This window comes from Tasmannia lanceolata, unplaced genomic scaffold (assembly GCF_043159265.1).
Source record: "Tasmannia lanceolata isolate RefF3 unplaced genomic scaffold, GAP_Taslan_0.1 ptg000016l, whole genome shotgun sequence".
In the NCBI taxonomy this organism is placed as follows: domain Eukaryota; kingdom Viridiplantae; phylum Streptophyta; class Magnoliopsida; order Canellales; family Winteraceae; genus Tasmannia; species Tasmannia lanceolata.
In genome coordinates, this window is record NW_027518693.1 from 5,150,184 (window position 1) to 5,172,150 (window position 21,967).

The 21,967-nt window shown below is 38.5% G+C and overlaps 1 protein-coding gene across 2 annotated transcripts in view; it reads right to left on the reverse strand.

The window, feature by feature from the left end:
• Window positions 1-21,967, reverse strand: part of LOC143848009 (spatacsin carboxy-terminus protein) — a 61,634-nt gene that overhangs the window by 9,109 nt on the left and 30,558 nt on the right. For both annotated transcript variants that reach the window (XM_077356782.1, XM_077356783.1), the window contains exons 10-19: window positions 17,032-17,679; window positions 13,670-14,069; window positions 13,402-13,520; window positions 11,302-11,475; window positions 7,842-8,054; window positions 6,681-7,241; window positions 6,527-6,586; window positions 6,071-6,405; window positions 5,093-5,525; window positions 4,129-4,596 (exon numbers count right to left, since the gene is read on the reverse strand). In XM_077356782.1, coding sequence (XP_077212897.1) covers window positions 4,129-4,596; window positions 5,093-5,525; window positions 6,071-6,405; window positions 6,527-6,586; window positions 6,681-7,241; window positions 7,842-8,054; window positions 11,302-11,475; window positions 13,402-13,520; window positions 13,670-14,069; window positions 17,032-17,679 — 3,411 coding nt within the window. The remainder of the gene's footprint in view (window positions 1-4,128; window positions 4,597-5,092; window positions 5,526-6,070; window positions 6,406-6,526; window positions 6,587-6,680; window positions 7,242-7,841; window positions 8,055-11,301; window positions 11,476-13,401; window positions 13,521-13,669; window positions 14,070-17,031; window positions 17,680-21,967) is intronic.

Genomic DNA, 21,967 nt, shown 5'->3' on the forward strand with positions numbered 1-21,967 from the left:
TTGCAGGGCTTCCAGGCTAAAGTCACTTTAAAATCTCCAAGAGAATACTACCCTACGTAGCAAATTCATGAACTCTAACTACACAGAAGATAGTCATCTAAATATTGTGCTGATTAGCAAGACGACATCCAGACAATGGAGAGACATTAAGTGTCGAAGAAAAATGGCTAGAAAAGAGAAACTCTCTTTTGGATGGATAAATGGATAGGACATCAGCCACACATGAAGCATATTGACAAAAGTACGGAGATCAATAACTCCCCAATAATCAAAGAAACTGGAATTTGGGCCAAGTAAGGAACATCCTTGTTCCCAGGCATGCACAAATATCCTCAACACTCAGATTCCTTTAAACGGTAGCAACGATATGCTGGTATGGAGCCAAATAAGTGCAGAAAGTTTCAGATTAAGACGGCTTGGAAGGTTCTGAGCAAGCCAAGCCCAACACACACAAGGGACACCGCCCCCCCCCCCCCCCCCCCCCACGACCACACACACAAAAAAAAATAATAATAAATAAATAAAAAACAGCTTCAAATCTAAAACACGTTCAAGAAAGCTACAGGTGTATATATCTAGTTAAAAGTGCCTATATCCGTTTCACATCCATGTGAAAGAAGACACAAATCACAAGTTCTCTAGCGGTGAAAGGGTGGACACTGGAGGATGAAGAGCTATTGCAGTAGTATTCCATAACAATTGAGATACTTGCCATACAGTCCTTTATAGGCATGGTTTGGTTTCACCTGGCAAATGAAAAGAGATAGAGGTAGATGGTAGTCATTATGGGAAGCATCCCCATTTTCATCGTGTGGGGGCTATGAAAAGAAAGGTTTGCAAGGAGATGAGAAGGAAAAGCCAAGAATGCCAACCACATCATATGGAAAGTCAACATGGGGATCACAAGCATATATAAGAAATCTAGTTGCGTTTAGGGATGGTCATTCCCCTCTACCGGTTGCAGGGAGAATAGGTCTGGGAAAGCATGCCCAAAACTGAGTCCCCATACCCCCTACCCACGCCCTAAATTTAACCAGGGGCTCCCCCCCCCTAATATCCCCGATGATTCGATGCCATAGTGCTTCACTGCTTCTTGTACTTCCTGAAGCCTCCAAAGCCATTTCCCAATAGAGCCTTGTTCCTTAATCTGATTTTTCCTAGCCCAATTCCATCATGTCTCTTTGAGCTGCATACCTTTTTCGAACACGAGGTGTTTCACTCTTCTTGCTTGCTCCATTCCTTCACACAAAAACTCCCTTTGCATCTTTTCAATTCTTTTTGTCACTTTGATTGGGATTTTATAGAGCCATGTAATGTACCGTTTTTTGTCACTTTGACCAGGATTTTATAGAGAGGCATGTAATATACCGACACATTAGCCAAGGCTACCTTTATAAGCACTATTCAACCCCTAAACGATAGATAATTTTTCTTCCATGTTGTCAGTTTTCTTTCAATACACTCAACACTTGGTCCCAAAGGAATGCTTTTGGAATCCTATAACCAAGTGGAAGGCCAAGATAGATTATCGACTCACACACTTGCCTTCACCAGCACAAAACTTCATACCCACGATCAAGTGATCCTCCGGAATTGAAGTTGTACTTTGCTGTTAGTCTCATCAACTGATGGCTGTAACACTGCAAAGCAGTCGACTTGACATCTTTTTTTACTATTGGGTTTGCCAAAGACTTATAACACAGTCACATTGCAAGGAGGGAAAGTTTCCGAGAAGCAAACAACTTTCATCATGCTAAAAGAGATATCGCTTGATATGTTAAGAGATCAAAGCCTCGTTCCTTTACCAGAGGTTTTCCAAGCATTAACTGAGAGAGAGAGAGAGAGAGAGAGAGAGAGAGAGAGAGAGAGAGAGAGAGAGAGAGAGAAGTACGGTGGCAACTCCGTTCATATGATCTGTGCCATCAAAGTACATGACTGCCTCATGAACCTATCATGTTCGAACTGGTATCTAAACTGATTTGAGTACAAGACACAGTGACAAGACTGCCTCTAAGACATGGCATATGCCAGAGTCTCATTTGGACATTTGATTCTATGTAGATGAAAGAAATAAGATAACCATTAAAAAAATGAAAGAAATAAGATAGTTAGGATAATCAGGTAACATGACAAACTAATGTTCTCCCAAGGTTTCAAATGCTCTGTTTGGTATGGACTTAAGTCACCACGGAAGTGGAAGTACTTCATGGAAGTCTATGAAAGTCCATGGAAATTCTGTAAAATTCATGTAAGTTAATGAAATAAAATGATGGAAATTTACGATGAAACTTCAGGAAATGCTACATTAAGCACATATATGCACCTAACAACAATCATATAAGCAAAACAACCAGCCATAATGGTTTAAAAAGATCAAACAGCTAGTGACATGCATTGTCGCGTAAGTTTGGAACAATAAGATTCATTCTAAATATAGAAATTTTACATTTTTTGAAACTTGATGTGCCATTATTTTTGCTTTTCAACTTCCTCAATTTATTAATAGAATGTCATTAATATTTCTTGGATAGATGGGTTTTTTTGGTTATGTGGGCACACCACAAGGAATCAAACTTCTAATTTCGGTCCACACAAAAGTTGACATGGGTCTGTCAAAATCGACACATGTCGAAGTTTGTTTAAAACCTATGATTTGGCCGACACTTTGAATTTATTGCCGATACACGTGTCATGTCATGTCCGACACGACACCGGTGTCCACACGTGTCGACACTCTTTTAGACACTTTTAAGTGTACTGCTAGAAGTGACAATAACTTTATATGTATGTATGTGTTTAAGAGTGACACTATTTTTAGATTTTTAGGGGTTGTCATATTAGATACCCCATATCCTAGTTGAAACTCGGCACACGAATCCGTGTCCACAAATCATGGTTATATGTACTTTCTATTTTAGGCGTGTCCCTGTTTCTAGAATCTGGGAGTTAGCCGTGTCCGACACTCAGTGTCCGTGTCGGCACGCGACACTCGTGTCCGTGTGTCCACAAATTGTAGTTTAAAACCATGGTTTTGCACTACATCAAAGAAATAAAGATATATTTAATCCTTGCTAGTTACGGAAAAAGTTCACCATGTGATTATGATCACTTGACTTTTAAACGAGGTTTCTCATGAGGATGGAAATAATCAGCATAGAAAGTAAGCATCGGCATCAAAAGAGATGGGGTTCTTCACTGAGACCACTAGGACTGTTAGCACTTTCATTTCAAAAAAAAGAAAAAGAAAGGGAGACACATAGAAACTGAGGTATCCCCCAAAAGCATCAAAAGATCAGAAATAAGAAAACTGCTAGTTCAACTTGAGCCTGCTGAACCAATTTCAAAACTTTTGCACCTCAATAGGAAGGCGTTCAGTGACTCCACATTGAAGCCAACATTTCAACCCTATTAAAAAGCAAAGAAGATAAAAGTGGCACTAGAGAGATTTATCCAAAAGCTGAAAGATGGTGTTGTATTATAAGGCCCCAGTCTTGGTTCCCCAAGACTTACTAGAGAAGTTATCCAATTTGAAGTTCTCAGTCTCAGATTACCTATTGGAAAAAAGAGCATATGAAGTTCAGAAACATGTCTGCGTAATTCAAATTTCTAACAAATTCAACATGATTCAACTTAGTAAGAGCCGTTATCTTCAAAAAGACCCAGGCTTCATCTTTGACATGGTATACTTATTACAGAGCATATGTCTCCATTCAATTTATTTCAAATCCACCAATGTGTTTTCATAGCCTTCAAATTACTAAATTTTAATTTTTACGAAAGATATTTTCAAAATTGTCCCCTGTTATCTCAGACAGCGAACCTAGTCCTCAAATGGTAGACAACATGGGTCAACTCAGATCACAGGCATCGAAGCTAGTCCTGAAATGGTGGACAAAATGGGTTAACTCAAAATATGAGCAGCAGGGAAATGATAGGAGTAAACGTAATATTTCTTACAGTTCTTATGACAAGATGAAATCCGTGTCCCTGAATAATAACTACTCTTCCATTTTACCCAAATAATTTCAAACTTTCTTGGGTGGCAACAATCGTTCTGTCAAAGCCATCCAAAGAAAAAAAAAAAACCCAGCAATCGTTCAGCAAAGTCTAAGATGTGCAACACAATACCTGAGTCTCAGTAACATGGTGAACAGCAGATTTCCAAGCTGCGCCACTTGATTCCAACTGCCTGGCCCAATTACGTGCTTGTTCCCAGTGTCCATTTTTCTCTAAAGCGGTCAAAAGTGAAGCATCATCTAGGATCTCATTCCCTAAATACAAATCATCATCTTTCCTTAGAGAAGGTTCAGCTAAATTAATTTTCCAATAAATTCTCCGAAAGCATGTAGCAGCGGACCCCCCATCTCCAAAATCAGCCGATGCCAGAAGTTGTAGCAAACACCTTTTTTCATACGCTGATGGGCATGTTGAAAGCATTGCCTCTGCCGCTTTCACAGCAGTCAAGCTTATCCATGTTGTTCCAATCTGCCCGTCTCTTGCCACATTTGGCTGCATATGATGCCGTTCTTCCTTTAATCGGGCAGAAAAGGATGCTAAGTGAGCTGCGGCCTCGGACAGTCGCATTTGAGAAAATGCCTAAAAGAAATAGAGCAAAAGGATCACTGCTCAATTTCAACCATGGTTGTAAATTTCAGCCAAAATATCGAAATTAAATTTCTATTTCGGCCGAAATTTCAGAATTCGGTTGGGACCGAAACCGAAATAACCAAATTCCGAAATTTCAGCCAGTCCCAAATTTCAGCCGAGATTTCAGGAAAATGTGATTTTTGAAGTTTTTCCCCAAAATTTCAGCCGAAATTATTGGAATTTTGGCTGAAATTTCAGTAATTTCAGCCGAAATTTCGGTACATTGATGAAATTTGATTTTTGTTTTACCTAATTTCGGCCAAAATTTCAGTATTTAGGCCGAAATTTCGGTTTCGGCTATGTCTGAAACCAAAATCGAAATTTAAATCCTTGATTTCAACAAATAGATCACTGTTGTGTATTTCAAAATGATGATACAAAAAAAGAACTGATCTAAAGATTACAGGAGCAGAATTCTGTTGAAGGTTTTAGCTTGTCCACATACCTGAAGAGAGCGAATGAAAGGTAATAGAGGACAAGATGGAAGGAACATGTCAAATGCTCTCAGCAAAGGAAGAAACAAATGTTGCTCACAAAGCACCGCAACCATATTAGACAGAGAAACAAGCCCTTCATCAGGATTGCTTAAAACTTTCACTTGCTCATCAGCCAATTTCCTCCTTTCCTCCTCGTTGGTGACTTTATGAGGACCAGAAATTCGGATAGAATTGAAAGTACTAGAAACATCTGAAGGGGAACTGGATGGTGCATTTCCTGATGCGGACTCCATTAGACGCCTTCGTTTTGGGTTTCTTCGATTATAGCGAAATGTAAGGCCTCTATTACCAGTTGGCAGTGCATTAGTTGCTTCGACAGCAGCCCCAACATTTTTTGAAATTTGTGAGGCAATGTCATTCACCTTGATGAATGAGGTCTCCCTGTCAAGAAAGTTCTATAGTGAAATTTTAAGCAGATTTCTGCTGCAACACATCCTAAATTCGCACAAACATCTCGGCTAAAATCATTGCTAGAAGATAAAGTCCCATGTCCATTAACAAATCAGTGCAGCTTGATAGAAAAATAAATAAATAAATTCACAACCATAAGATCCTGAAATTCGTTTTTTTTTTTAGAATGTTGAGATCCTGAAATTCGGTTCACCACAACCATGTGGTAAAAAATCAAAGCAAATTTCATTATTGTACCGAAATTTCAGTAATTTCGGCTGAAATTTGTAAACAAACTTAAAAATCACATTTTTCCGAAATTTCGTAGAAATTACCGAACCGAAATTTCCACCGAAATTTCACTGAAAATTTTGAAATTTCAGCCGAAATATAGTGCTCTAGCTTAAATTTTGGGTTTGGGAGATTTCGATTTTGGTCCCAACCGAAATCCAAAATTTAAAACCATGACGACAACATAAAATGCAAATAATAAAATAAAGTAAGTTAGAGACTGTTCTGGAAAGGCTATTAGTAACCTTGCTGCAGTGATCTCCAGCCAAACTGTTAAGCACGACAGAGAAGATACATCTGGAAAGCATGATGCTACCATTGCCAAAAGTGACCAGCGCAAGTTTTTTGCTCTTATCAGAAGGGCTTCTCCAGGACTTTTCTGTTTCTCACACTCTGCAAGAAGTCCAAAAAGTTCCGCAGGAATCATAATGTTGCTTTCAGCAGAGAATGAAGGTTCATTAATTTTTCCCACAGGTGTTGAATTTGTTGTAGAGCTAACTTTTTTCCTCATTGTATGCATGCTTCTTAGAACTGTTAATATGTGGCTCTTGAGTCGTGGATCACTAAATTCACTGGATGCCTAGGAAATGCAAAAATAAACAAATCAAAACAGATAAAGAATAGTTTTCCATTGGTTGAGAGTTCAGACATTAATGTATCACTAGCTTCATTTGATAGTTGGGGAAATAAATCAAACTTACGACTTGGATAATAACATCAAATCGGTACCCCCCAACCTGAGCTTCTGTCAGAAACCCAACCTAATAAAGGAGCAACAACAGATATTTTCAAGATTCAACTCAGATGATAGTTAAAATTTCGAAGTTCTAGGAGAAAAGACAAGAATGTAAGTACCCAATCATTGTCTTTTGCCAGCACGGCAAGATATTTTGTGCTTAGTGGAAGATTATGCATCTGACAGAAAGCTATGACTAGATTCCAATGCTGGCTTGAAGTTTTTTGCTGAGATCTGAAGTCACTTCCATCACCACTGCCACAGAAAAGCCAAGATCCACAGGTTTTGCCGTCAACCATCAATGGTAGACTCGCTCTTTCCAAATGTTGTAGGACAGACATGAAAGCCCGTGAAGGCCGACTAATAGATGCAACTCTATGAGTACCCTTTATCTCGGTATTCCGAACATTATTATGGTGCAGATAATCGTCAGCCAATGCTCGAGCAAGAGAAATGGTAAAATCACCTTCGTTGGATGATGCATGCAATGTAAAACCCTTGGGTGCAAGATGCTTATAATGCTCATTATACTCAACAGACTTGTGAAAAGAAGAAATCCGACGTAAGGCAGCAATGTCTACACGGAGCAAGCTAGCAGATAATCCACAAAGCTCCAAAAGGAAAGCACACGAAGCAATCAAAACAGGGCGGTCAAAGTGCATGATAGCAAGTGGCATTACCTGAATCAAAAGCAAAAAAAATTGGGAAAGAGGATAGTAAAGTAAACAAAATATAAGTGCGGCGATGATAGTGATACAAATAATTTTGCCTTTAACAAGAAATATTTTATCATGTCAAAATAATAGAAAGCACATCAAAGATTGCAACTTCATTGATGGTCACAACTGCATGAAGGAAAATTAGGTTCCTTCTAGCAATTTTCTTCAATATACCTGGTTAAAATATTCAAGGGAACTACTATATATATCATGGAACCTGAACATTATCATGGATTCTAAAAGATTCTTAATCTACCTTCAAACAATTATATGTACATGTAAGGTGATGAATAAAATCAAAATTAGATCATCCCACTCTCAGAAAAGCTAAATATCATTCATTTCAATCATGATTTTAAATTTTGGCTAAAACCGAAATTTAAAACAGAAATCAAAATTTTAAAATTTCAGCCGAAATTATAAGATTTTCACTTAAATTTCCACCGAAACCGAAATTGCCACCAAAATTTCCTCTGAAATTTCATTTTCGGCTGAGGCCGAAATTGAAATTTCAAATCTTGTTTCAATAATAATATATAAATGCAAAGAAAAAGTTCATACGGGTGAAAGGAGTGATTCTTCATCTTGAGTTAGAGGTGCAAGAAGTGTTTGCACATCTGACTGGACATTAGTTTGTCCATGCAATGAGGCTCCAGATGGTTCTGCACGAACATATGTAGACTTCAATTTTAGAGCCCGTACGCCAATAAGATGGTTGAAAGCTGCTAGTGCACGGCCACGATGCAAGTGGTGCTCGACTCCAAATCCATTCCCCTAAAGAACATAGAAAGCCTGTAAGATGATAGAAGCATGTCATCTAATCTAATTACTTGGGTAATTTATATGCACAAACACATGAACATTACTGGAGAAAAACAGGGAGGAAAGACGTGATAAAATGCAAATAGAAGCCAGACACGGCTAAATAACGACACTTTTAATATATATATATATATATATATATATATATATATATATATATATATATATATATATTTAACTTGATCCATCACTAACAATAACAGGTGCATCCGTGTTTGAAGACTGGAGCATCATGAATATTCTGGTGTGATTTACCATTCACAACAATGTAAGTCAAAAGATACTTTCACAAATGGATACGCCAAATTCAATAAGAGTAAATCCAAAAAAAAAAAACACTCCTAGGAAGGATGGACAGCTACGAGACTGAGAGAAGATTGTGAAATACAAAGTACAAACAATTGTTGACAGAGACTTGGATTCAGTATCTTCTTCTATCTGGAAAGTTATCTACTTGAGATCAGATAGGGGAGACCTATTGAAGGCTCCAGGCATTTATCAACGACTTGTTGATAAGCTAATATATCTTGTGATTATTGGATTAGATCCTGCAATTTTTGCTGGAAATAAATGTCAATTTCCAAATAAGCCAAAGACTTCCATAGTTAGCCATTGGTTCTCTCTTTTTCTACCGAATGATCTTCGCAAAATTATGGGCTTGCTCATGACCTTTGCTAGCATCACTAGCTCCTACAAGGAATGCTATTGCAAATCGACATGGAAGCAATCTATTACCGAGGAAATCCATGCTTTTGAGAAAATTATACATGTATTCCTATAACTCATCTTCAAAAGAAGAGGACATTGGTTGCAAGTGGATCTACAAAGCTACAAAAAGAGACAGCTTGGTTGAGAGATGAAAGGTCCGGTTTGTACTAATTATGAGGATACCTTGGCCTTATGGTAAGGATGACTTCACTCATTAATAGAAAACCTAGATATAATCCCCCGCCAAAAAAAATCTTACAGAACGACCTACCCATTTTCATGGAGGTCCATATAATTAACAGGAATCAAGTGTGTGGGCCTAAGTCGGAAACTGCGATTGGTGTAAAGAAAATCTGTTTCAAAATGGGACTTTACCGGATAAATGATCGTGGAGACTGCTTAATGACAAAAAATGAGTTTTGGGCCTCTATAATTAGAGAAAAAATATCAAAAGTATGGCGACAAGTCTTTGTCTAGAAGAGTGGAATAGGGAAGGTTTACATATATGGAAGTCCTTGAAATAGATATTCAAATCATTCCAATAAGATATCTTTTGTAACATAGAAAATGGAGAAAATACTCTCTTCTAAGTAGATAAATGGGGCGGAGATTGTATTCTGGTTGATTGCTACCCAAACTTATTTGAGAGACCCTGTTTGTGGTTTTATATGCACCCAACCAGGTGTGGAATGAAGGCAATTCGCTAACAACTATATCTTGGTTGAAGAATAAGAGCACCATCAATAGAGACTTAGAAGGCTCCTCCATAACATGAAAAATTGGCTTAATGTTTGTCGAATGGATTTATAATGCTCTTTATCAGGAAGGAAGCACTAATGCCGATAAGTTATCAAATTTAATGGAATCCTATCTGGAATTAAGGGTGTAAGAAGAAATGCCCAACTTACAGGAGGCCGACCCCTTCTTTTGTTTCTTTTTTTTCCTCTTTGTTTTTCTTTAAATAACAAATTAAATGTTCGAAAAAAACCCAATTGCAATTCTGAATTTACTCAACAAGGAGAATGCTTTCAAAAGATGTGAATTTTCTAAACGAGGTATTCTTCAAGTGGTCAACCAATCACCAACAATATATTCCCAACTCAAACAACCTCTCAATTCTTGAACTAAAATTTTTTTTGACTTACTATTAATGCTGACTGCTCTGGAGACCTCTTGACTCCTCAAATGGAATTAGGCATTTTGAATATAGATTCTCTTAAGAAAACCTCATGGAACAATTTTTAACCAAAGGATTCCCAACAAAATTAATAATCAAAAGCTATGTTATCTGGTTCATCGGTTTGATTCGTTCAGGTTTGGGTTCGAGTTTGAGGCAACCAACTTTTATGTGAATCCAGTTCGTAATGGGTATGCTTCTTTTGGTTCATTTCTAGTCAATGGTTTGGTCCCTTGGGCATCGTCTTTGGTTGTACTTGAGCAAACGACTCAAACCCTCTCGAACCCGTAAATACATGGCAGGTGAGAATATGAGACTCAAGGGTTGAAGGTGAAAAATATCTATCATCTGGAAATACGAAAGACAAAAGTTGAGATTGGACATTAAACCGCTATCTTTCATGCCGGTTCGTACTTCTCTAGCTTGCTTATTATTGTGACCTGTATTATGAACCAGTTTGCACGTACTGGTTTGCAATACATGGCATTGAGCGAACTAGGCAACATAGATCAAACCCACATGCAAACTCCTTTTTTAAAAAGGATTATGGTTGGTTTAACAATCTAGCTTTTTTTTTAGCATCTCAAATTTGGGATGGAAAACAACCAAACAGTTAATGGCTTACAACATGCCGCATAGTTTCAATGTCTAGTTTCCATCATTCACCAATTTTGAAATCCAAGTTCCTAGGTACAGTTTTGTTCTGTATGTGTGAACTTGCTTTGACGCCAAGCAGTCCTATTTAGAAAAAATAAAATAAAATACAAAAGACGAGATAATATAAACCATTCCACCATCTACTCTACAAGCCACTTGCACCTTACCGTTTGTCAACATCCTACTCACACATTAACTAATGAATTAACATGGATTCCTCAGTAGTACGCAACTGCCACACCCTATTTTTTGACTGCAACAGGGCTCAAGTCTATATGTAGCTTCGCTTATAGTAATAAGAACATACAACACGATGTTGAAAGCTCTGGCTCCAACTCACATTTCAGGTTTATGTTTAGATTAAACATTATAGTATAAGACTTATCCCTCATCAGTGACTATTTATAGAAAATTTACAACTGAAAAACCAAAACTGAAAAACTAAATGTCCTGAGAAATGACACAGTAAAATTAAAATAACATTGTGACTTGATAATATGCATGGCCATATTACAACAGGACAGACAGCAGTTATTTACCATTGCCCATCTACATATTAAATTCAAGGCACTGCAAATATAAGCTATCGCTTCTCAAAATAAAAAAAGAAGAAGAAGCAGAAGAAGAAGAAGAAGAAAACACACAGAAGCAACATACCTCAAATGAGGAAGCATAAAGTTCCTCTTCAATATTTTTCTGGTTAGCTGCTTCCCAAGCTATGGCAGCGGCCTCAGCATTTTCGGTTGCAGTGAGATCAAAATAGGTGTCTCTGTGAAGAAAGGATTCTCCCATGGGTGCAGCACCTGATATTGATTGCAATCCAAGAGGGCCCTAGTAACATTGATAGAGTTAGGAGAAAATTGACCATAAATCATTTATTTGTTTTTTTTCCCAAGGCAACAGACGAAATATAGCATAAATCATTGATACTATAATTGAAGATGGATTTTTGGAATGGCTAGCTTACTATATAATCATGATGGAGGAAAAATTAGCTAACAAAATTACTGAAATAAATATAGAAATAAAGAAGTGCAGTCCTTCTCATGATAAGAGTTTATATCCCCGGCAGTTTTGAAAATTGAGAAAAATATTTGGAACGGAAGTAAAAAATAACAGCACGAGCTAAAAATTTTCATAGATATAATGTTGGAGATCAAATATATCACTAACCTTGTTATTGTATGCAATCTAAATTTAGAGATTATGTATGACCAACATATTAATGGCAAATGGCATAAGCCTCAAGTTTGTGATTATTTCAATAAAACAAAATGTGTGAGAGTGAGGGGTTCGACCATTCTGCTCCCTTCTATCATTTCTGATTTCTCCCATCTCCCAGACTCTCTTTCTCCTCTTTCTGCCATCATCTTCTTCTACTTTAAAGCAACCAAGGATTTTCCACTTTCTTTCGGTTCCTAGAAGTCACTTTTTCATCGCATAAGCATTTAAAAGATAAACAAAACAATTAGGATCTCTCTTGTAGCTGCAAAGCCATTCTTGTAGCTGTATGAATCTTCTTCCTTTCCTGGAGTTGGTGGACAGATTGTTTCCAAATAAATAAAGCCATCTTTGAGGTAAGTGCTTTATGAGTTCCTATTTAGTTATTTCCTATGATTTGTGAACACCGACATGAGTGTCGCGTGTCGACACGGACAGGGAGTGTCAGACACGGCGAACTCCCAAAATTTAGAAACAGGGACACACCTAAAAAAGAAAGTACAAATAATCATGATTTGTGGACACTGATTCGTGTGCCGAGTTTCGACACGGATATGAGGCATCTAACATGGCAACCCCTAAAAATCTAGAAATAGCGTCACACTCATACACATAAAGGGCGATCCAGTGCACGAGGCTCCCGCCATTGCAGGGCCTGGGGAGGGCTAGATGTATACGCAGCCCTACCCCTGCTTTGCAGAGAGGCTGTTTTCGTGACTCGAACCCGTGACCACTAGGTCACAATGGAGCAACCTTACAATTGCGCCAAGGCTCGCCCTCTACACTCATACACATACATACATGTAAAGTTACTGACACTTCTAGCAGTACAGTTAAAGTGTCTAAAGGAGTGTCGACACGTGTGGATGCACGCATGCTGATCATAGGTTATTTCATGTTGATCTAGGGTTTATATAGAGGGTTTCATTCTAAAGCTTGAAATTGTTTTATAATGCTTGAGTAAAAATATATGGTAGAGGGGCCGACTCCTATTCCTTGCAATTTGGAGCAATTTTCAGTTATGTTTTTGATGGAAGTGGATTTTAGTTGGATGAAGCTTCATGAACTTAATGCATGTTATGACTGATTTGAAACCATGCCAGAACTTCTTACAAAGCATTATTATTTTATTGTTATTTTTTTTATGACATAGGGTACCCCCACCCCATTTTAGCTAGGGTGGGACTAATTCCTATGGATGCACGCAACACCCATAAAAAGCATTATTATTCATTAAACACAACAATGGAGACTAATACCTATGGATGTGCGCAATCACCCGTAAACAGCATTATTATTCATTAAACACAACAATGGAGAATACAAAGACAATAAACAATGGAAACATTATCAGGCTTTTACCGGCCATAACATGATAATATTGTTTGGTGCAAAAAAAGATTGCAAATCAAACTCCAATATGATTTCCTCAATTACATTAGGCGAGCACCTTTGACCATAACAACTAGGTAAAATGAATTGAATAACACCACAGAAGTACAATAATTCAGTGTCATTAAGGACAGCAGAAATAACCTGGCTAAAAATCTGAACCAATCTCCGTATAGCCTTTGAGAACCAACATGGAAGCATTTGTACCAATGAAGTGTCACCACCAGCAGAGGAAAAAATGCTATCACGCCAACCCAAATAGTCTGACAAAGATGATTTGCCAAACATTGTACAAGAAGAGATACTTTCAGGTATGCAGTGAGAAGTACTGTTCTACAAAAAACTTTTTAACAAGTACTATTAAGGGATGGGATCCAAACTTAGAAAAAAAATGAGAAAGTCTAGAAATAACCATTCTTTGCATTAAGACCCACAGGGTTGCCATTTACATCCTGCCCGAAGCACGCAGAAACCAATGTACGCCACAGGGTAGGGAAGTGCAGGAGACCAGGCCTTAAATTCTCCAATGTGCATTGGGCTGAAGAGCTACAAAGCCTATTTACGCTTCCACTGGACAGACATTTTTGAATGGGGATAGGGGCATACATTAGAGTGGCTAACGCAGCCATTTCGCCTGTAACTTCAGCCATATCATCAATAGTATGTATTATCTCATTGACCTCCGGAACGCCGAGGTTGCTATCAGGAACTACGTTGTGAGAAATAATTGACCGAGAATTAGCGAACGATGCATCATATTCATGCCCTTTTATCCTAGATAACAGCAACCATTTTGCCCACTGACATTCTCCCTGGAAAGCAACAAAGAATTACAAACATGTCATACAACATTGTTCGACTACTCTGCCAATCAGGATGTGCTAATGATTTAGGGACCCTCTTGTTAAAAGGAAGGTCCATGAGATGCTTTTGTTAGTAAATATAATTACTAATTATTGAGTAGCCTAATTGTGAACAAATAATAATAAAATTTCAAGTTAAAAAGTACATAAAATTGTAAATGGTGAAGCCAGTCACTTTTGCTCCCAAGTTGTAGGTGGTCACCATAGCCCAATCATTAGGCGACAAGGTGATAGACTAAAAGGTCTTGAGGTCTTTGTATCCACATAAGGTCAGTAAAAAATTAGCAGCTAAACCCTAGGTAACAAGTTAGACAGGTCTGAGCATCTGGACAGCCTTTGACTACATTGGAATTAGGGCAATCAATTTACACCCAAATCATAAAGGGAGGGACATTCAAGAGAAAGTTAAATTCCTGCCCCAAGGGTTGAGATTTTGTTTCTTTTTAGATTTGCATTGGCTGCAAGATAAGAATGAGAAAGGCAAAACCACTTTATCGCAATCAATAGTTAGGATTGCACAGAAAATTGCTCATACAAGTGTCATTGCACCACTCCTTTCCTTTTCTGGATTCACCAATATTAGGTTTATTCCAGATACATGGAGGGAGGGCTCCAATTTTTTTATTTTTTATTTTTTGGAATGATCTTCAATTGTATTGCAAAAAAAAGGCTGAGATGGTCAAGATACAAGGATAAGGGAACATCAAAATAAAGATAAAAACAAAGCTTTGCAAAAGAATTTCACGGAGGGAGATGATCAAACAATGCCAGTGCCTCTTTCGACACTCCTTCTCTAGCAAGCCTATCGACCACCTCATTAGCCGACCAACGAACATGCTTAAGCTCTAGAGATAACGACTTCATCCAATCGATTATTTTATCAAAAAACCTATCAAATCTCCACAGGTGATTTTGTGTCCCATTTAGCCACTTAATAACATTCAAAGAGTCCCCTTCTACAATCACATTATCTACTCTATCCACGGCCAATAGTTTTAAACCCTGACGAGATGCGTGAACCTCGGCCTTGGTAGTGTCGGCCTACCCAATGGGGCCCGCTAAGAGAGGGGCCCGCTAAGGCCCAAACTACTTCTCCTTTTTCATTCCGTAACACCTCCCTATCTCCCTCCCTCCCTCCCTCCCTCTCTCCCAATGCCGGCCGAACCCAGATTACCCAAGCTCAAACCATCAAAGTTTAAATTTAGGAAGCTAGGAGGCAGCGGGAGGACTCGATAATGTTTGATTCACCAGGTGAGAGGAATGATCCAAGTAAAGAAACCTAGTCAGTAGTAATCAACCCCAAACCCATTCTCCAGAAATCATTAAGAATGGTCCGTGTCAAAGAAATATCCATGTAAACTCAAAATAGCTACCAAAAATTGTCTCCCATTCCGTCAACCCCATCATCTCCAAAAGACAAAGGCGTATAATCTTCTCATGACAAATCAAGCAACATCATATTTTCCAAAGATCAAGAATTGCATAAGCATGATTAGGAAAAAAAAGTAGTGAATAAAATATAAAGAAAAAGCATACCTATCTTTCCCAAGTGTCATTAAACAAATAAATGAAAAGATGTTTCTTCAAAAGGAAAACAAGAAAAACAAGGTAGCACTGGAAAGATGCTAATATAACCAACAAGTCACCCTTTGGACTATTACCACTCAAAGCTTGCGAAACAAAATCCGCAGATCTAGGCAATGGGTCTAAGTACTAGAGAGGGGTGGCGACTTTGATAAGGACAAGAAAGATTATTATATCTTTCTTGTGTAATGCTAGAAAAAGACAAGCATGATGTGCGAACACATTGTGTCCAATCGATGTGCACCATATGAGTAATTTATGATGGGACCCACATGCAATTTGCTAGCACAAACAAATACAAACTTGATAGTTTCCAATAGGAACAAATGCGCACAACATTTCTACAACATATGACTAATTTATGATAGGACCAAATGCAATGCATGAGCACAGGGTGTGCAATAGGTGTACAATATTTGGTTAATTTCCTCCACGGCCTACATGCAATGCATCACTTAAGTTTTTGAGGAAAGTTGCAAAAGTTTTTTCTTTTTGTCGAAAAAGAAATCTTTGAGTCGATAGACTCTTGATCTGCAAATTTCTTGGTGTGAAACTTGTTTCACTGAGAATATCTCAACAAGCATTTACAACAACCATTGTTGAATATTTCCAGTGATCCATCAGGTTGATATTTCTTGATTAATACAAAATGTTAAAATGCCCCTAAAATATCTAATATAATAGTGCTGTTATTAAGTCTAAAAACTACTTTTTGATTTATTTTAATCATTTTATTAATTAGAAAATAGTAAAATTTTTACATGGTGGGAATAATGATTGGTTCGTATAATTTCAAAGGTTGCATTAAGGGCTTTTTGGCAAAACAAAAATTTCCCCCACCATAATTCTTAGGTTTTTTAAAGGTTGGGGAATGAATTCTGTGTAGCACCAAATATTTAAAACAACCCCATTTTCTATAACTAAAATGCCTACCTTCAAAACTTAAATTGGTAAGTCCAAAACAACTATGTCAAGAAAATGAAATTATCCCAATTACGGATGTACATGTATAATATAAATACAACTAAATTAACTTTCCCCTTTAGTTACCATGCTTCGTTTTAAATAGAAATATTAAATCCACAATTGATAAGAAAATGCTAATAACGATTCTTATGATACTAATATAATGATAACGATGGACACCTCTGGTGTCACAGACAGTTGTGGTTATTCCAAATCAAGCAAACATAGACAAGATCAACCTATAAAATGGATAATAATAATAACAGCATAAAATGAAAAAGAAATAACAATTAAAACAAATAAGGATTTAAAGTGTATCTCAATTGGAAAACAGTAACTCACTGGATCACAGGAAACTTACTGCAGCTTCCAGTAAAGAACCAAGAGATTCACTATCTAGAGCCAATTTGTGATGGTCCAGGTAAATGTCCAATAGATTTGGCAAGTTATATCGAGCACAGTGATGTATAACAAGTTTGTGAAAGGCTTCCACAGATTCTTTGTGCAAATCTTCACTGAAATTTGAGAAACCAAAATCTGATAAAGTGTCTGAGGTTTCAGCCTGGAAGGAAATTTTGGCTTTGTTGTAAATAAAACTTGTACGGGCCAGAAGAGGGATAATTTCCGCGGTGCCTTCCCAGTATTCCTTCATGAATATAAACTTCTTGGCTAGCTCCTGCTCCACAAGTGCTCTTAACCACATGGAGCACATATTAATAGCGGAAGAGTGGAAAATTTTAATATTTGGAACATTTATGCAAACACCATCCAATTCTTCAGCGGGACAGAAATACTCGTTGTGAAGAGGAAATTTTTCATTGCATCCAACAGTTGCAGTAGAATGTAATCTGTCCAAATTAATTTGAAGGCTTCCGTCAATTAACAAAGATGTTGGAATCATGTCCAAGAGTTTGGAAACCTCCTCCCAGTCATTGTGGCATATGTGGTATTCAAGTTGTGATTCCCATAGGACATGCACTCCCATAAGAAAAGGTTGATCTAGAACTATCTGCATGGCAAGAGACAATTATATAAAATATAAGTGGAACTTTATGTATCCAATAAAGGTGGCACACATAAATATCAGAATAGAAGGAACCAAATGGCATGTGAAAGTGCCAACCAATAAAAGAACTCAATTAAAGAGACTCGAGCCCAATCAACTAATTGAATCACATGAATAACATGATACTTGAATAGTGTGCACCATTGATTGAGAATAAGTACATCAATTGGGATGTAAACTAACCATCACCCAGGTGGTTGGATTAGATTAGCCTGGCTTCAACTTGACTCATAAGATAGTTCCACACATCTGCAAAACTCGGGTTTTAAAGGCTTGAACGCATGAGAAACATCTACTGTTTTTTTTTTTTTTGAATGATAACCGATTTCATTAAAAAGGAAGACTAAGATGGTCCGCCCGACGATACAAAGAAACAACAACAAAACGAAGAAAAGAACAAGCAAACAAGCAACAAACAGCCCCCTAAAAACCAGGGAGGCAGAAAATCAAAAAGCTCCAAAGCCTGCTTAGAAACTCCTTCTTTAGCCAGTTTGTCTGCTAAGCCATTAGCAGATCTTCTCACATGTTGATAAGCAACAGAGAACCCATCCGTATTGTCTTTTATCTCATCGAAAAAGCGAAGAAATCTCCATGGAGGAACTAAAGAACCCTTGAGCCACCTTATGACGTTAAGCGAGTCACCCTCCACTATAATGCGGTTCAGCCCATCTCTTCCCACACACAAAATCCCTTGATAAACTTCTAACTTCAGCTTCACTCGAATAGGCTACCCCAATAGGACCCGAATAAGACTTGTTGCCCACACCCAAGGAATCCCTCAATACGCCCCCAATCCCGGCTGGGCCAGGGTTACCCAAGCCTGAACCATCAAAATTCAACTTTGAAAAACCGACGGGCGGAGGGAGCCATTCCTAAAGTATTACAGGAACGCTTTCCTCACTGTTGCAAACCACTCTCCACCCCTCCCACAGCTTGAAAGCCGAAATAAATTGGAAAAGCGGGAGGGCCCTAGCCCAAGATATCGTTAGCACAACTGCCTTGATGAAGAGATAATAAGAAGATTTTGCTCTACCTTCAAAAATTCTATTATTCCTTTCAATCCAAAGAACCCACATTGTGGCCAACAAAGACATCGATCATAGCACCTTCCCTTTTTTCCTCCAAGGAATGAGCGACCAACCTTCAAACAGATCTTTAAGATTAGAAGGAAAAACCCAAGCAATTCCAAACCTCGATAAGATCCCTCCCCAAACCTCACGGGCTACTTTGCAATGAATAAAAATATGATCCGCCGACTCCCCTGATTCGATACACAAAGCGCAATGATCCACTATTAACATATTCCTATCCCTCAGAAAATCCACCGTTTGAATCCGACCACGAATCGCTGCCCACCCAAAAACACAAATCCTTGGAGGGGCTTTTATCTTCCACACTTTTGCAACAATTGGATTCTCCTGATAAGGAACCAATCCATTATAAAAAGACTTAACCGAAAAGAAACCGGAAGATTCCCATACCCACAACCTTTTATCAACCCCTGAGAAGCTGATATACATATCTTCAAGCACCTGAAGAAAACTGACCACCGATGGCAATTCTCTATCGAAAAAACTTCTCCGAAAAGATGGCTTCCAGATGACTTTACCTCCAACTCTCTCAAAACAATCTTTCACTAAGGCGAGTTTATCCGCAGCAACTAAGAAAAGATCAGGAAACCAATCTTCCAACGGAATATTGGAACGCCATTGCATATTCCAAAAAGAAATCATGTCACCCGAGTAGACTCTATATCTGATACCACGATCTAAACTGGAACTCAAGCAAAAAATGTCCCTCCAGATTGTAACTCCCGGTTTACTAAAGCAATTTAAAGATCTCCAATTACCTGGTTCAGCACCATATTTGCCAACAATAACTTTTGCCCAAAACTACGATTGCTCCTCACCAAATCTCCACAGCCATTTCCCCAATAGCGATAGGTTAACCCGTTTAATCTTTCTGATACCTAAACCCCCTCCTTTGACTAGTTTGCACACGTCTTCCCAACTTACTAAAGCAAAACTCCTCTTCTCCTCCGATTCCCCCCACAAAAATCTCCTCTGAATCTGTTCGATTCGCTTGACAACACTCATAGGACACTTGACAAGATAACTGATAAATAGGGATATTCGACAACACCGCCTTTATCAATGTTAGCCTACCTCCTTTGGAGACCAAATTCCTTTTCAACGTATCTAGTTTTCTTTCTATTCTTTCCACAATAGGATCCCAAGCACATTTTTTAGGTCTCCCAATCCCCAAAGGAAGCCTGAGGTATGATGAAGGCAGCCTTTCCAAAGGACAACCCCTAAGATTGGCTAAACTAATCGCTTTTGCCTCTCCAACATTCACAGCATACAACCTAGATTTTGAGAAATTTGATCTTTGCCCTGTAATAATTTCATAGCATCTAAGAACAGCCTTAAGGTTCAGGATCTTTGAAACCTGAAGGGAACTAAATAATAAAGTATCGTCCGCAAATTGCAAATGCGAAACCTCTACCCCATTCTGACCACATTTAACACCACTAACGAGACCCAGTGAGTTACCTTTTTCCAATCAGCAAACTCAAAGCTTCTCCTACAATCACAAACAGGAAGGGAGATAACGGATCCCCCTGGCACAAGCCTCTCGAAGATTTGAAAAAACCTTTTGGAGAGCCATTTATAAGAAGGGAGAACCAAGCAGAAGATAGACAGCTACTTATCCAACCCTGCCATCTATTTCTGAAACCCATCTTCCCAAGGAAATAATCTAGGCAATGCCATTCCACTCTGTCATACGCTTTTTCCATGTCCAGCTTACATATGACACCTTCCGTACCTGTTTTTGCCATCCAATCCACCGTTTCATTTGCCACCAAAGAACAATCCAAAATCTGTCGCTGACTCACAAAAGCACTCTGATTTTCAGAAATAATAAGAGGGAGAACCACCTTTATACGATCCGCCAAGACTTTTGACAAAACTTTGTAAAGGCAGCCTACTAGACTGATAGGCCTGAAATCAGAAACCTTCACTGCACCTTTTATTTTTGGTATTAAAGCAATGAAAGTCGCACCAGTGCCTCTAACCAGCTCCATTCCATCGAAGAATTCATTAAAAAATTTCATAATATCCTCCTTCACATATGCCCAACATGTCTGAAAGAAAGCTAGACAAAAACTTTCTGGCCCCGGAGCTTTATCACGGCATATCGAAAAAACCCCTTTCTCCACCTCCTCTTCCGAAAAAGGTCTTTCTAAAGCCACCCTATTATTTTCTTCTAGGAATTTAAAATCCACAACTTCTAGCCTAGGCCGCACCACTCCTTCCGAAGTATATAATGACCTGTAAAATTCCAGAATTTCCTTGGAGATAGCTTCTTTGCTGAATGATAAGGCACCGTTAACCTCCAAAGCCTCAATCCTATTGTTTCTCCTCCTTGCACCAGCCATGCTATGGAAGTAAGCAGTATTTTTATCTCCCTCCTTTAACCAATTTGCTCTGGATTTCTGCCTCCACGATATTTCATCCCGCAACAGTAGACATCTATGTTCTTCCTTTGATCTCCCCAACTCATTCAAATCCTCCTCTGAAGCTGTCCCTCCCTCATCAGCTAAAGAGATAACCCTGATTATATGTTGTAGCCACAGCTTTCTTTCAGAGTTTGCCACTAACCTATTGGAATTCCACTCTTTGAGTCTTCTTCACAGCTCTGAGTTTCTCCCCAATTACATAATCTGCCGCCCCATCAACCTTGTGCGAAAACCACCATCCCCCCATCAATTCTTCAATCTTCGGAGTTTCAAGCCATGCCAAATCAAACCTGAATGGAGAAGGACCCCAAGAATCCAAGCTCGGATCAAGCAAGAGAATGCAATGATCCAAGACTGAATGGACAAGCGCTTTCTGACACAAATCAGAAAAAAGGGAAAGCCATTCAGGACAAAACAAGAAACGATCTATGCGACTCTTACTGGTGCTTCTGGACCAAGTAAATTTAGCCCCCATCACTGGAATATCAATCAATTCATTGTCTGCGATAAAGTCTGAGAAGTCAACCATATTCTGATTGGATCTTCTACACCCCAGCCTTTCCTCAATGTATCTGATTTCGTTGAAATCTCCCCCCAAACACCACGGATGATCCCACTTACTTCAACTCCATTAAGTTCCTCCCACAACAATCTCTTCTCCTCCCTAACTGTAGGACCATATATACCTGAAAAAGTCACAAAAATAGGTTC